The following is a 15583-nucleotide window of genomic DNA, read 5'->3' as shown; positions in this document are numbered from 1 at the left end:
AGAGTTAATTTTCTTCACAGTAGCTAGCATAGTGCTGTGTTTTGGATTTAGTACCAGAAGAATGTTGATAGCACACTGATGTTTTCAGCTGTTGCCAAGTAGTGCTCAGACTACTCAAGGACTTTTTGAGCTTCTCCTGCTCGGCCAGGTGCATAACAAGCTGGGAGGGAGCACAGCTAGCACAGCTAACAGTGATCGCTGCTCGGGGACTGATTGCGGCTCAGGATGGGCTGGGCATCGGTTGGCAGGTGGTGAGCAATTGCATTGTGCATCATTCGTTTTGTATATTCTGTATATTCTGTTAACATTCTCATTATTACTATTATTATTATTTTCTCTTATTAAACTCTCTTTATCTCAGCCCTCGACTCTAACCTTTTATTTTCTTTCCAATTCTCTCTCCCATCCCACTGAGGGAGGGGGGAGTGAGCAAGCGGCTGCGTGGTGCTTAGTTGCCAGCCGGGTTAAACCACGACAGTTGGTGTGTTTCGGTTTTGGGCGGGGGCAGGGGTGGGGTTATGATTTATTTTTTAAATCTGTGGCTGTGCACAGATATCACCACATAGATAGGGAGAACACACATCTCCGGCATAGTACTGCTTTGTGAGATGATGATGTACCCAGCAAGATTTACCATGGTGAAAAGCAAGATATTTCCAAGATCTTGACTCAGAGAACCTTTTTGGAACACATGAGTCTTTCTCCTTGAGCTCTTCTGTTTTCCATTCCAGTCATAACTGTTAAATTAATGCTAGTGAATAATCTTTTGTACAAGAATGTAAATTAAGAAGGGACAGATTAAAGGTGGAAACTGTTTCTGCATGTTACAAAAATAGCAAAGCTCATGAAGCATGTATATGAAATGCAAATGTGATCTTCATGACTGAAAGTATTGTTTATGACGGCAAATATGTCAAGGTACAAAAGCATCTCAGATTTCCTGCATAAGCAGAATATACATCAGATTTGACATGTATAGAATGCATCAAACTCACATCTCTGTTGATTTAAGCTTGATTTGAACTGACATCATAAACATTCACTCAGAGTATCTAAATATCCAACGATTGAGCTGCATACATCTGGAAATAGGGGATGTCATTACGTAATACAGTAGAATTTGGTCAGTACTACACATATGTGTTTCTATGAAGGGCTGTATTATTTTTAGGCTGACTATTGGGGTTGATTGTTTGTTTTGAAATAAACAACATGCAATGAGCAAATCACAGCTGTCACTATGCTCTAACAAGCTATTATCTGGAAAAGTTTCCTTTACCCAGTGTTACAGCTTTTGAAACTATAGCAAACATTCTGCCGAAAGTATGACTAGACTTTTCAGGACATTCTTTTCAATAGCTGGTGTGCCTATAGTACTTTTGGGAAAATTAAGTAATCATAAATAATTACAGGTTTATCATACCAATAGGGTATAAACTACTATCAGAGCAGTCTGTTGGTTTCAAAGCTAATTTAATTCTCCTCACCTTACTGACATTTCTTTCTTCCAGTCTTTCATCTCCGGCCTCCTGTCCATAAAGACACTGCAGTTTGTTTCTGCCCTCATATCCATAGTGGAATCTCAGTTTCTCATTAATCTGTTTATTCACCTCTGTACATTTTTCTCTTCTCATAGTGGTTTCTTCTACATACACACAACATACATAAACTTCGGAATTATTTTGCTATAAAACTTTAAAAAAACCCAAAACCCAACATAACAAACCCTACTTATTTTTGTTTGTCTCTTAATGAAATACTTGAATTTTCCATTTTTGCCTCCTCTGTAGCCCAGAAATGGTGGTACATAAAAGGAAGATTCTATCCTGCAAGCTAGTGGAGAAAGAAGAAAAAGGATCCCCTTTATTCTCTACATTTTTCATTTATTTTGGAGTTGCCATGGATGTAACTGTTAAGGTTGTATCAAGCTTTTATTTATATTCCTATTCTACTTTAATGGTTTCTGCTTTGCCTTAAATGCTTTTTTGATAGATTGTAACTCCATAGACAAATGTGAATTTACTGGGGCTTAAGCACTATCTAAAATAACATCACTGCTTGGCTTCCATGGCAGAAGTTTTTAAAATAGAAGATGAAATTTAAATTGCACTGACTTGAAAGTTATCATTCAATCTAGGTCTAAGGAGTGGTATCATTCATCATTAGATTTTCAGTGTTGAACAAGAAATAATCTATGTTTCATAATGTTTTATGAAAAAGGTAAATCTCAGACAGCCTGTACACTAATGTTTTTAGCTACATTGCTGTGTATCTGATCTACTCACCCCATGAATCCTCTAGCTTGTTTTTTTCCTGGAAGAACCCTCTTTTGTGGTTGCTTTTCCTTGCAACTCACGTACCCGTGCCTCTAGGGTCGAGGTAGATTTTCCATCCCATTTCCTCATGTCCTCTTCGTGGTCACACAGGAAAAACCACAGGGTGCCCTGTGGTGTGTACTCTCTATACCCTCTCCCTTGAGCAAAGGGACACTTACTCCTAATGGTCCGTACAGACAGGGAGTAGGACACATCTTCTTTGAGTTGCTGGAACTCCCAGGACAGTTTCTTAACAGCTGAGATGAGGGAGGAAGAGGGACTTTATTTGTATTGCTGGAGCTGGCCAGCCAATTCATCCACTGTTTGTCCTCCATCCTTCCAGGTCATTACTGCCAATGAGTTGGCATATGATGATAGTGCGGTCCGTGCAAATTTCCACCATAAAGGTCATGTGCACTTGACTTCATCTGGATTTTCGGGTAGCTACTCGTTTTCCAGGTCACTATAAATCACCTCCAGCATGGCTAATTCCCTCAAGTACTGGATACCTCTCTCCATGGTGGTCCATTTGCCTGGGTGACATATAACTTCTTCCTTAAAGGGATATCTTTCCTTCATGCCTGACAGGAGTCGCCTCCAGAGGCTGAGGACTTGTGCCCCTTTTCCAATTGCTTTGTTAATGTCCCCTTCCCTAGAAAAGGATCCCAGCTGCCTGGCTTCTTTACCTTCTAGTTCCAGGCTACTGGCCCTGTAATCCCAGTATCAGAGCAGCCAGATGACAACGTGCTTGCCTGGACAATGGCTGAAATCCTTTCGCATATCTTGCAGCTCACTCAGGGATAGAGATCGGGTGGTTACCATCTTGTTTATGGGTTCTTTGTCTTCCTCCTCCTGTTCCTGTGACGGCATTAGAATAATCTGCCTCCTTGCTGTCCAGACAGTATGCTTCTTCCTCCTGCTCCCTCTTAGGAGGAACTTCCTAACCCCTTCCTAATTGAGCTGACTTTCACTTCCAAGATTTCTTCTTGTGTACAGGGGCAACTGAGACCATATGGGTTGATTCCCTGGTTCAGCTGCAGTGCCTGTCACTGAGGTTTGAGTGACCACAATGCCTGTTGCAGGGGTTTGAGTAGCTGCAGTGCCTATTACTGAGATTGGAGTGGTGGCAGTGCCTGTCACTGGGGTTTGAGTAGCCGCAGTGCCTGTCACATGGGCTGGAGTAGCTGCAGTGCCTGTGGGCCGATGTTTGAGAAGCCACAGTGCCTGTCATGGGTGTTAATCTCTAGATGGTATTCTTAAATAGTTGCTTAACCCTGAATGAGACCTGAACTGCAGTCAGGAGACAGCAATAGGAACATGCTTGTTTGAACATTTGCTTAACCCTGAATGAGACCTGAACTGCAGTCGGGAGACATAGCAATAGGAAGGATATTCAAAGGATATTCACACAAGGATATTCAAAATTCTCAAGAGCTATTGTAACTAGTCTGAATGACAAAGGGAAGGTGAAGTAATGGGTAAAAGTGTCCCCTCCTGCCTCCCCCATAGATTGGTTCTCTGAGAGGAGGTAAAAAGTGCAATTATTAATAGTTTCTGAAAGATGGCTCCTAAAGTACAGGGATGACAGCAGCGCTGAGTACAGTCTCATAACCAATAGTTTTGTTGTACCATAAACCAATGTTAAAGAGTACAGCAAAGTGATATCTGTAATCCAACTCCCAGTGGTGCTAAACAGCATCATAGGAGTGCATACAGCAGGCAAGTTGTTACATAGCACAGCTCTGAGAACAAGGACATCTCTGAGAGAGAATAAATCAACATTGTTACCAGCAACTAATAGACTAATACAATGAATGCTTATCACAAATGTGTTTTAATGTGCTCTGGTCAGATCTGTTGTTATCTTGAACCTTTCAGGCCCCAAATTGGGCACCAAAAAGACTGTTATGGTTTAACCCGGCAGGCAGCTGAACATCACAGAGCTGCTTGCTCACTCCCCACCCCCCTTCCAGTGATGTATGAGGGAGAGAAGTGGAAAAAAAAGTAAAATCCATGGGTTAAGATAAAGATAGTTTAATAAAAGAGCAAAGGGAAATAATAATAATAATAATAATAATAATAATAATAATAATAATAATAATAATAAAATATACAAAAAAATTATGCACAATGCAATGGCTCACCACCTGCTGACCAATGCCCAGCCGGTCTGCAAGCAGCAAGTACTGCCCCACATCCAACTCCCCCCAGCTGATATACTGAGCATGACTTCATATGCTATGGAATAGCCCTTTGTCTAGTTTGGGTCAGATGTCCTGGCTGTGCCCCCTCCCAACTTCTTGGGCACCTGGCAGAGCATGGGAAGCTGAGAAAGTCCTTGACTGGTGTAAGCACTACTTAGCAACAACTAAACCATCAGTGTGTTATCAACATTCTTCTAGTACTAAGTCCAGAACACAGCACTATGCCAGCTACTAGGAAGAAAATTAACTCTGTTCCAGCCGAAACCAGGACATGACTATAAGAATGAACTGTGGAGCCCAGTCAAAATGTTCTTTGTTAATTACAAAAGAAATGCCTTCCAATGTAAAAGGTTTTTTTATATATTAATTCAGTGACATAGATATAAAATTGAATATGAAAAATTAAAGTTAGCTTTTAATATTTTTTTTTCTTTCAGTAGTAAAACCCATCATAATAGATTTACAATTGACTTTGAATATGGATAAAACAGATGTAGGCTTTTTTATTTTAAAAGAAAAGGAGAGAGAGAGGTTTAGGAAGCAGATTTCCAGTTTGCAAAGTCTTCTCAATATTTTATCTTGAGAGGCTGTATTGGGTTTGTGTAGAAAGGTCTTGGTAGTGAGGGGGGCTACAGGGGTGGCTTCTGTGAGAAGCTGCTAGAAGTCTTCCCTGTGCCTGCTGCTGGCCAAGGCCAAACCAATCAGTGACGGTGGAAGCACCTCTGCGATAACGTATTTAGGAAGGAAAAAAACCCTGCTGCAACAGAGTAGCCAGAGAGATAAGAGAAGTGAGACAATGTGAGTGAAAACAGCCGTGCAGCCACCAAGGTCAGTGATGAAGGAGAGGGAGGAGGTGCTCCAGGTGCCGGAGTGGAGATTGCCCTGTGTTGAAGACCATGGTGAGGCATGTGAGGTCCCCAGTGGAGCAGGTGGATGCCCAAAGGAAGGAGGCTGTGACCCCATGGGAAGCCTGCACTAGACCAGGTTCCTGGCAAGACTTTGTGGACCCGTGGGGGAGGAGCCCACGCTGAGGCAGGTTTGCTGGCAGGACCTGTGACTCTCCAGGGAACCCAATTCCAGGACCAGTCAGTTCCTGAGGGATTGCACCCCGTGGAAAGTATGGACCTATGCTGGAGCAGTTCGTGAAGAACTGTAGCCTGTGGGAAGGACTCATGTTGGAGAAGTTTGTGGAGGACTGTCTCCCGTGAGAGGGACCCCGCACTGGAGCAGGGGAAGAGTCCTCTCCCAAGGAAGAAGAAGCGGCAGGGACAACATGTGATGAACTGACCCCAGCCCCCATTCCCGTCCCCCTGCACCGCTGGGGAAGAGTAGGTAGAGAAAACTGAGAGTGAAGTTGAGCCCAGGAAGAAGGGAGGGGTGGGGGGAAGATGTTTTAAGATTTAGCAGGTTTTTATCTTCTCCTTCTCTGATTTTGATTGGTAATAAATTAAATTAATTTCATCAAGTTGAGTCTGTTTTGCCCATGACAGTAACTGGTGAATGATCTCTCCCTGTCCTTATCTCGACCCATGTGCCCTTTGATCTACTTTTCTCTCCTCTGTCTGGTTAAAGAGGGGAGTGATGGAGTGGCTTTGGTGGGCAGCTGCTGTCCAGCCAGGGTCAAAACCACCTCAGAGGCAGGAACTGTTCCCAAACCACAAACTGTTTAAGCGTAAAAACTTTCCCCCCATACCACAGAAAACGGAATATGCCACTTCAGTTTTTGTATTCCATTGTACATATTTCTACTTAGGGAGATGAATCCTACCCTAAATTCTTAGTTCTCTCAAATTGTAGACAGAGTTTGTAAATATGCCTTAAGCTATCACACAGGTTAAAGTATTTGACAAAAAATAATTAGCCTTTGAAAATCTAAAAATGTTTTGCAAAGCATCTAATTAATTTTAAATCATTGAAACAGGCAACAAATACTTTTAAAAGTAGTTAAAATATTTTATAAGTTATCTTATAATGATTTAAAAATGTATAGGCTTGGATTGATTAATATCTTTATATTTATACATGTATTTTCCTTCTGAGATTTACCATGTAGTAAGAATAAAATCAAAGCCAAGATGAATTAGTTATGCAGGACATAAATTTTTGTGATATTTTGCATCTATGAAAACATAAAGTTAAATTTACATCAGTTTGCACTTCAGTCTTGATTTTCTGTATTAATAGAATCTTATTCTGTTGCCTCACCAACAACTAAGGATCATGACACATCGGCAGTAAGGATCATGCATTTCTCCTGGTGAATGAGCTCTTTAAGCAGTTTCTGATAAATAAAGAAGTTATTACACTATGTTCCCATGACGTTGATTTAACACACTTTATTTCAGAAGGCTATGGACAGTGATTAAAATATGGAAACAGTAAGAATATAAACAGTTAATAAGGACTCAAATTAATATATAATAAACATTGTCTTAATGAAAATGAAAGATTCAGTAAAATTATCTACTACCAAGTAATTGATTTTTTTTTTCTATTAACAATAGTTTTTCATCTTAGGAAACTTAACTGGCTTAAATAATCAGAAGATCTTAAGATCTTTCACTATCATCTAATTGACAGTGATGTCATGACACAACTCTGTACAGTTCTGTAAATCTATACCTGTATTGCTATTTTCCGCCTTGACTAGTGTCAGTGTTTTGGATTATCAATTTCGTCACTACCATTTAATGTAAATCTATATCCATAAATAGTTAATTGCACCTCATAATTTAGGAAATATTACTTTTTTCAGTGTCTTGTACTTAAAGTGCAGAGGAGGAAATTTAGATTAATAGAAGCATTGAATGGAAACTTTTGTATTATTTCAGAAATAGTCTTTTATGCAAAATAAAATTACTAAGAGAAATGAAATGTTCAGTAAACATTCAAACCTCCCTGTTATTATCATTTTGAGGAATGTAATGACTTAATTATGTAGCTGCATTTCGAATTCAGCTATCAGTTAAACTTCCTCATGCTTGGACATTGCATACGTTATAACTGCTGACAATGCAAGGAAAAGACCCACAGCTTTTCTTAAAGGCACACAGATAGTGAAATAAATGAATGCTTCTGACATGGATAAACTGGTTTAATTTACTTTGGAGTGACGTTGAGAGTAGTTTATAACTTACAAGCTGAAAAATGCTACTAGTTCTATATTATGGACCAAAGCACTGATAGTGCCATGTCACAATGTCCACAGAAAAAAAATGAAATAAGTTTAGGCTAACCAGATATGTATGTGTGTATATATATACACATACACACAGAACCATCATGATATATATGATATACATGGACATATATAGAGAAGTATACATAAATACACGTATCATATATATTTAAATTGGTATGCATATATGGATTTGTGTACTGTTACTATTTATGGATCAAAAATGGGATAGTAATGTCTTTGATTTTGGCCAAAATAAATAGAAAGTCCTTATTTTAAATTTTTTTTAATTATTTGTTCATTCTGATTTTACTTATTCCCTTTATTATATAACTTCACAGCTTTTTGACTGACACTTCAGTTTCTCCACAGTGTTTTCTGCCATCAAGTGTTCTTGTTACTTCTTAAAAATTACAGATCTAACCCTGGGTTTTTTCCCAGCTAATTTTTTTTTTCCTTTCCTCTGCCTCATGTGTTGGATTTTAAGAGCAGTAAACATGGAAGTGCAAAGTCGAGCTGGGTCTAAGAAGTAGGGTGTATCATCCTCTTTCAGTGAAATATAAAAACAGACATTTCTGCAAACACAAAATGCTATTTGACATTTTTGTTATCACCATCAAAGACATTCTAGGATATTTTATCCTACAACTCCCTAACTTCCTGCATTTTATTTCTACTTCCAATTTTTGAACTTACTCTTTTAGATATTTATTTCTGCACATACCAGTTTCATGACAATCACATTATAGGCAGGTATTCACTCTGTCTAAATTTAAGCATACCACAGAATCACAGAATCACAGAAAGGCAAGGGTTGGAAGGGACCTCGGGAGATCATCTAGTCCAACCCTCCTGCTAAAGCAGGTTCTCCTAGACCATGTTACACAGCACTTTGTCCAGGCGGGCTTTGAATATCTCCAAAGAAGGAGAATCCACAACCTCCCTGGGCAGCCTGTTCCAGTGCTCTGTCACCCTCAAAGTAAAGAAGTTCTTTATCATATTCAACTGAAACCTCTTATGTTTCAGTTTGTGCCCATTGCCCCTTGTCCTGTTGCTGGGCACCACTGAGAAGAGTCTGGCTTCATCCCTGTAACACCTACCCTTAAGATATTTGTATGTGTTGATGAGATCCCCTCTCAGTCTTCTCTTCTTCAGGCTAAACAAGCCCAACTCTTTCAGCCTTTCCTCATAGAGGAGATGCTCCTGTCTCTTTATCATCCTAGTTGCTCTCCCCTGGACTCTTTCTAGGAGTTCCTCATCTTTCTTGAACCGGGGGGCCCAGAACTGGAGTAGAGGGGGAGGATAACCTCCCTCGACCTGCTGGCCACACTCCTCTTAATGCACCCCAGGATACCATTGGCATTCGTGGCAACAAGGGCACCCTGTTGTCTCATGGTCAGCTTGTTGTTCCTCTCCACCCAACTCTCCAGCCTGTCCAGGTCCCGCTGAATGGCAGCACAGCCTTCTGGCGTATCAGCTACTCCTCCCAGTTTTGTGTCATCAGCGAATTTGCTGATGGTACACTCCGTCCCCTCATCCAGGTCATTGATGAGTAAGTTGAACAAGACCAGGCTGAGTGTTGAGACTTGGGGAACCCCACTAGTTAGAGGCCTCCAACTAGACCCTGTGCCTCCAGTCAGAATCCTCTGAGCTCTGCCATTCAGCCAGTTCCCAATCCACCTCACTGTCCACTCATCCAACCCACACTTCCTGAGCTTCCCTATGAGGGTGTTATGGGAGACTGTCAAAAGCCTTGCTGAAGTCAAGGTAGACAACATCTGCTGCTGTCCCCTCATACCCCTTAGTTCCTTAAGAATACATTTACATTACATATTTAGCTGGTTCAGAATACTGGGCTGAAGCCATAGCCCACTGTGTAAACTGAGACTCCAAAACTCTTTTGGTCCTGTGGAACCATTCACTCTGAGTAGAATTCCAGCTGGCAAAATTCTGTCTTCCAAGAGGGGAGGAGGAAAAATATGTAACCTGCCTCAACTCTAAGCTGAATAGGAGTTTGTTAGGTAATACCATGCCCTATTATCGTTCTTCCCACACTGGTCACCTTGCAAATACACGTTTGACGATGGACAGTGAGATCAGTATATTTACAAAGCCAAAATCCAAAGCTTGGGTCTAGGCTTAATTAACAGTGTAAATCTAGCCTAAAATAGGAGCTTAGACACTCTTTACATAGTTCACAGAAAGGGCAAGATAATTTGGGACACCAACCTGAAAAGATTGTTCTTCTCCCTTAACTATACTTGAAGCCTGATTTTCTCCCCGAGGCACTTGAAGTGTTTACTTTGGAAAGACAAGCTGAGTATTACTCTTTTGTTTGGTTTCTTCCTTTACTGATTTTTTTAAAACCATGGTTCCACTGGATTTGATATCTAAAGTTTAAATTTAGCCTATCATTGATTCCTCTCTTTCTCCTCCTCCTCTATGTAGCCTATCAAGTCCTTTCATGAAGCAATTCTGTACCCACTTTTCCTGTTTCTTAGCTGAGTTTATAATCCACAATCTGTTTTACATTTTTTTCCCTCTTTGTTCTTTCAATCTCTTTCTGCCTCTCTCCCTTTGGCCTTTCTGTTTCTCATGCTTCACCTTCCCCACATTTCATTTGTGCTTTCCTCTGTCTTTCTGGCTTCTTATTACTCTTTCATATTCCATACTGTTTTATGGCCTACTTGACAGGGATATTAGAATGACTGTTAGTTGAAATAATAGTTTTGGATCCCACAGTTTACCCTTTCTTTTCTGTACTTTAGCAACACTTATTCCAGACACTACCACTACCATAGCTTCCACTCATCTTCCATTGACAGCACTGAAACTGCCTGACATGTGACTTCCTACACTATGTGCTTTCACTACAAGACCTGCCAGTTTCATTTTCTCATTTCTTTATATATCAAGTTCTACATGCATAGTTCTATTGAAAATTATATGAAGACAGAATACAGTTAATTGTATTGCCTGGTTGTGACTTTAGTTACAATGAGGTACATCTGAATTTTTTTTGCTGATGTCAACAAAAAAGCATCAGTCTAAAGGAACGGTGCCTATTTCTAGTCTTGTGTACAAAATACAACTCAAACAGATCTAGCGTTATCACTACATGGATAGAATGTAACACATAATTTAGAAAACAAAAAATATTTCTTACTGTAGATTAATTTCTCATGACAAAGGGCATTTACTAAAATAATAGCTTTATGGAATTCCTGGAAAAAAATATTCAAACAAGAAAAGCAAATGAATTCTATTAGCTAAACCTCTCAGGAAATAATACATCATGATTCCTAAGCAATTCCAAATAAAGAAAAAAAAAAACATCTCTACTGCTTCCCAAAAATTACATTTAATCATTTTCATCATCACCAGTAAAATCCCAGTTTATACTTTTTTCCTTATTTTACATGCTATTTAGAAAAAAAACCAATTTCTACAACACGAAAAATTCAGAAGTGATTCCACACAAAACCAAAAAACCCTCAAGTGGTCAAATGCCTTCTGTGTTCCCTTTTTTATCCTGTAGAGAATATATCAGTTTTTCACCAGTCATATAACCTCAACATACCTGAACAGCTTTACTTAAACTATAAAGGTATTTTTTAAATCTATTGACCAAAAGCATCTATAGAATTATCAGCCCAAAATGACACATATTTCTGAACTGATCACAAAGGGGTTTCAATCATGACTCCATCTCTCTTGTCACTGGGAAAATTTTTTTCTCTATCAAGCATTTCCTAATGATTTATTAATACTTTCCTGTGTAATAGCTGAAGTTGTTGCATTTTTACCAACCTTGGGAACAGCACTGAAAATAATAATGGATTCTGTAAAATTCTGAAACACTGGTAAAAAAGAAATTACATGTATTTCTGCAGCATTATAATTAAATTTAAACTTAGGAAACGATTTCAAATCACAGAGCCCCTTAGTGACATGATGCCATTTGACATAGATTCCCATCAGCACTTTTTATTGTAAGACAGTCTTTATAGCAAAAATACATTGTGCCAGCCACTGTAAAAATGCATATTATGATATGTGTCAAATGGCAGGAGAAAAAAAAAAAGCATCTTCATTTTGTGAGATTGATACAGTACCACATTAAAGGACTTGCTGCTGATTGTAACTCAGGAGAAGGGACATGATAACCTACCATGTCTTTTCCATTTCCATTTTTCATGATGTGATGATATCACACCAGGCAATTTTAGCAGAACAGATAATTAGCAGTTCAGTTTTCTATACCTTATACAAGTTATATTCTGGTGGGTATATCCTACAGATTCTAAATTCCTTTCTTTAATTGAGAAAATCTCATCACTCTACAGTTAAGAATAAAAAAGGATATTTATGAAATATCACAAAAAGCACTTATTTAATTGATTAAATCAGAGATTCTTTTCTACTGTATGTATATGATGTATGTAATAGACTACTTTTTTTTTGCAAGGAAAGAAGATAACTGTCTTGGGCTTAATTTAAATAGTAATAAAAAATCCCCATTCAATATATATTTATTTGAGTAGACAACAGGGATACAATGTAGCTTGATTAATGCTGACAGTCATATGGTTAATGCTATTAAAGAAAACCAAAACAAAATAAAAACTAGCTTAGCTGAAAAACAGGCCATGGGAAAACATGCTCTCAGTCATGATGAAACTATTGCTATAAATACTTTTTAAAGTCAGTCATTCCATCACTGACACAGTGTTTAGCCTTTATTTCCTATCATACTGGATAAATGAAAACACATAAGGTTTAGATTAAAAATAAATAATACTTTGATGTTTGATAAATAAAGATGTTCTTTTTCAAAATTGGTGCATACAAACCTGAATTAGCTCACTAACCCATGTAAGTTTCAGGGTTTCATTCACTGTTCCTCTGCCTTTTCTTTGGTTTTTTTTTTTTTCTTTTTCCCACTATTATTATGGTAAATAATAAAAAATTATATATATTCTTAGAGATAAAACAAGAAAAATATAATGAGTTATTGCTATTCTTTAGAGTACTATGACAACTTAAAAGGACTGAGATTTCCACTACAAATTATATATCTCAAAAATGTGGTGTCTTTTTAAAAATATTTTTTTCCTTACCTAAGCCATGCCTATGTGTTGACATTGGTGGTAACACAGTCCAAGCCTTGGTCTTTGGATTGTAACATTCAACAGTGTTTAATGTCTTTAAACCATCCCGGCCTCCAATGACGAACAGCTTGTCGTCGATGACAGCAACACCAAACTGAAGCCTCCTGCCATTCATCACTCCAGCCTGTATCCATATGTTTGTTCTGAGATCATACTTCTCAATAGTTGTAGCACCTGATGAGACATAATAATAGGATAATGTATATAAAATGTATACAAAAATGGCATTGGCTCTTTTTTTTTTTTTATCCTAAAAGTGTAAAAACATTAGTATTATTTTCTGTTTGCTTTCAACATCTTGACAAATATTTTCTGTTTCTTTAGATAAAGTAGTCCCTGGAATATATATATATTATATATATATATAAAATTTATATCTATATACATTTTTTTACCCTCCCCAAAAAAAGGGGAAAAAGAACCCCAACCTTAAATGGCCCCTGTAGAATCAAGGCATTGCAAATCTGAATTACAGTATGCTCTTTATGATCTTTTTTCACAATTCAGTGGCATAACCATCTAAGATTACTAACCTTGTTACACTTCATTTCAATCTTCCATAAAGCATAAAAAAGCCTTTGAAATTACATGGTATTTTATCAAAGATTAGAACTTGTATTTTAATTTGGTTTCATATTTTCTTTCTTATTTTAAACCTATTTTTAGCTTTTTTCAGACATGTTTCTGCTGGAGGTACAGAATGTTGTACTTAACAACTTCAAATAAAATATTTAAAGAATGTTTCCATATAGAGTCAGATCATTTCGTTCTGACTTAGCCATTTGATTTACTTTCACAGATGAATTCAAAAGGTATAAAGAGCATTATGTATAAAATAACTTACCAGTTAATCATTAAAAAGTCATTAAGAAGCCTCTGCTAGTAAAAGTAACTTGTATGTAATATACAAAGATGAAAACCAAAATGAAGAGTTTGTTAACAAAAACCAGAGTGTATTTGGTTTACATGGTAAGGTTTTGGTAGCAGGAGAGCCACAGGGCTGGCTTCTGTCAGAAGCTGCTAGAAGCTTCCCCTATGTCCGATGGAGCCACTGGCCAAGGTTGAGCCCATCAGCAATGGTGGTAGCACCTAGAGAAGTGAGAGGATGTGAGAGAAACAGCCTGGCAGACACACAGGTCAGTGAAGAAGGAGGGGGAGGAGGTGCTCCAGGCACTGCAGCAGAGATTCCCCTTCAGCCCCTGGTGCAGCCCATGGTGGGGCAGGCTGTCCGCCTGTGGCCCATGGAGGCCCATGGGGGAGCAGATCTCCACCTGCAGCCTGGGGAGAACCCCACACCAGAGCAGCCAGATGCCCAAAGGAGGTTGCGTCCCTGTGGAAAGCCCACGCTGGAGCAGGCTCCTGGCAGGACCTGTGACTCCACGGAGAGAGGAGACCGCGCTGAAGCAGGTTTGCTGGCAGGGCTTGTGACCATGTGGGGGACCCACACTGGAGCATTCTGTTCCTGAAGGACTGCACCCTGTGCAAGGGACCCCATGATGGAGGAGTGGAAGAGTGTGAGGAGTCCTCTCCCTGAGGAGGAAGGTGTGGCAGAGACAACATATGATGAACTGACCGCAAACCCCATTCCCTGTCCCCCTGTGCCACTGAGGGAAGAGGGAGGAGGTAGAGAAAATTGGGAGTAAAGTTAAGCCCAGGAAGAAGGGAGGGGTGAGGGGAAGGTGTTTTAAGATTTAGGTTTTATTTCCCATTATCTTACACTGATTTGATTGACAATAAATTAAATTAATTTTCCTGATTCAAGTCTATTTTGCCCATGATGGTAATTGATGAGTAATCTCTCCCTGTCCTTATATCAACCCAGGAGCCTTTAATTATATTTTCTTTCCCCTGTCCAGCTGAGGAGAGTGATAGAGCAGTTTGGTGGGCACCCAGCATCTCTGTCCAGCTGAGGAGAGGGAGTGATAGAGCAGTTTGGTGGGCACCCAGCATTCAGCCAGGGTCAGCCCACCACACAGAGAGATAAAGGAATCATAATTAACTAGATTCCGGAAAGTGAAAGAATAATGCATCCCATTAGTTGCAATGATCCAAGTAGAAAAAAACATCATGAAAGGAGTAGTTTTGTTAATTGAACTAAAAAAGATATAATTTAAATTCAATTGGTATCTAAGTGTAGCAGGGCAACAATAATGTGCAATTCAACTGGATGTATTAAAAACCCTGCAAGTTTTATGAAGCCATAAGATGTATGAAGCAATTTTTGCGTTCGATTGAGACATATTTATTTTTCTTTTTGCCCCTAATTTAAAATTAAGAACTGTGTAAATGCATTAATCTTTAGGTTAGAAAGAACAAAAATACAGATTATTTGATATGGTTCTTTGGTGGCACTGCAGGACATATTATAATGATGCATATTAATAAAGTTATGTTATAATGCTTGAAATTTTTTATATGTTGAATCTAGTCATGCTAAATCTAGAACTGTAGCATATGAGTTCTATAATGTTGTCTACTTCCATGGCAAAGAGTACAGTTTAAAACCTTTGTCATTCTGATTTCAGAACACCTTACTAAAATAACAAATACAGTCTTTGAATTATGCTCAGCTATGTACTTTCTGAAATTGGTTAAGTCTGAGTTTGCCACAATGTGTTATAAAATTATGTATTGAGCATCTAATCTAGCAGTTCCTGGAGTGCCTGAATTCTGTTTACCTAGTAAGGTGCCTTGTTAATATGTAATATAAATATG

The 15583-nt window shown here is 38.7% G+C and overlaps 1 protein-coding gene across 1 annotated transcript in view; it reads right to left on the bottom strand.

Moving 5' to 3' along the window:
* Window positions 1-13042, bottom strand: part of LOC104122117 (kelch-like protein 1) — a gene marked incomplete at its 5' end in the record, with an annotated part of 50128 nt that extends 37086 nt beyond the window's left edge. Inside the window, one exon of the mRNA XM_009634207.2 lies at window positions 12818-13042. Coding sequence (XP_009632502.1) covers window positions 12818-13042 — 225 coding nt within the window. The remainder of the gene's footprint in view (window positions 1-12817) is intronic.
* Window positions 13043-15583: the final 2541 nt, after the last annotated feature.

Source organism: Egretta garzetta, unplaced genomic scaffold, assembly GCF_000687185.1.
Source record: "Egretta garzetta isolate BGI_Z169 unplaced genomic scaffold, ASM68718v1 scaffold662, whole genome shotgun sequence".
In the NCBI taxonomy this organism is placed as follows: Eukaryota; Metazoa; Chordata; class Aves; order Pelecaniformes; family Ardeidae; genus Egretta; species Egretta garzetta.
Note: the sequence above shows the minus strand (reverse complement) of the source record. Positions and strands in the feature narration are given on the sequence as shown.